Here is an 809-nt window from a genome sequence, read left to right as displayed (position 1 = left end):
CATGGTTCCCATTAGGAGAGATGGAAATAGTTTGTAGGCTCGTCCATTCATTATTTCGCACTGTGTCTGAGCAAGAAAAAGAATAATGTATAATACCACATATTACTTCGGCATAAATCGGAACGGTCACAATGTTTTGCCCCCTGCTCGGCTTTTCTGCAAAGCTTTTCATACGATATGCGTTTACTGAGAGACTGCGATAGCAGTATGCGACTCCATTTAGGAATATGTTAAACCTATAAACACCACAAGTGAAGAAACCGGTGAGCGTGAAATAAGTACGATCTAATCTACGAATTAACCATGGGGTGAAGCTCAGCAAAGCGCAACACCGGCTCATCGGAAGAAAAATAAAAGAGTGAATGATAGCCGACTTGATTGTGTTCCGGCTGCTTAGTCACGCGATGGCTTACCTGCCTGCTGCAGACTGCTGATACGCCTTTCCCGTGTGCCCGTAGCGTTGGTGCCTGATCAAGAACTCTGGCGAAGCGAAGCAGGCCCCACATGTCTCACAGGCCAACACTGAACAGGCGGTGCCCTCGACTTGTTCCCCTGAAATTTAATTGCAATCAAGGCTGCATTGTCGGCGTCGGCCAGTACTAGCAATTCGAACCAGACTTGGCAATGAAGCGCTCAGAACAGGGGTCCGTTGCATAGCGAATAGTGCAGTGGTAGCGCGGATTACGCTCCAGATTAAACATAAAGAACGCAGAGAAGAAGTGCTAGGAAGATAACTTCAGAATGTGCACGCTCATATTTTTATTGTCGCCACAGAGTTTCTTTCCTTTTTGTCGAAAAACACTACACAT

The 809-nt window shown here is 46.2% G+C and overlaps 1 protein-coding gene across 1 annotated transcript in view; it reads left to right on the top strand.

Moving 5' to 3' along the window:
* The window catches only part of LOC119397404 (uncharacterized), a 34365-nt gene extending 33802 nt beyond the window's left edge, over positions 1 to 563 (top strand). The window contains exon 15 of the mRNA XM_037664831.2: positions 459 to 563. Within this exon, the coding sequence (XP_037520759.1) occupies positions 459 to 563 (105 nt within the window). The remainder of the gene's footprint in view (positions 1 to 458) is intronic.
* Positions 564 to 809: the final 246 nt, after the last annotated feature.

The sequence above is a fragment of the Rhipicephalus sanguineus genome, chromosome 6 (genome assembly GCF_013339695.2).
Source record: "Rhipicephalus sanguineus isolate Rsan-2018 chromosome 6, BIME_Rsan_1.4, whole genome shotgun sequence".
In the NCBI taxonomy this organism is placed as follows: domain Eukaryota; kingdom Metazoa; phylum Arthropoda; class Arachnida; order Ixodida; family Ixodidae; genus Rhipicephalus; species Rhipicephalus sanguineus.
This window is presented reverse-complemented; position numbering and strand designations above follow the sequence as displayed.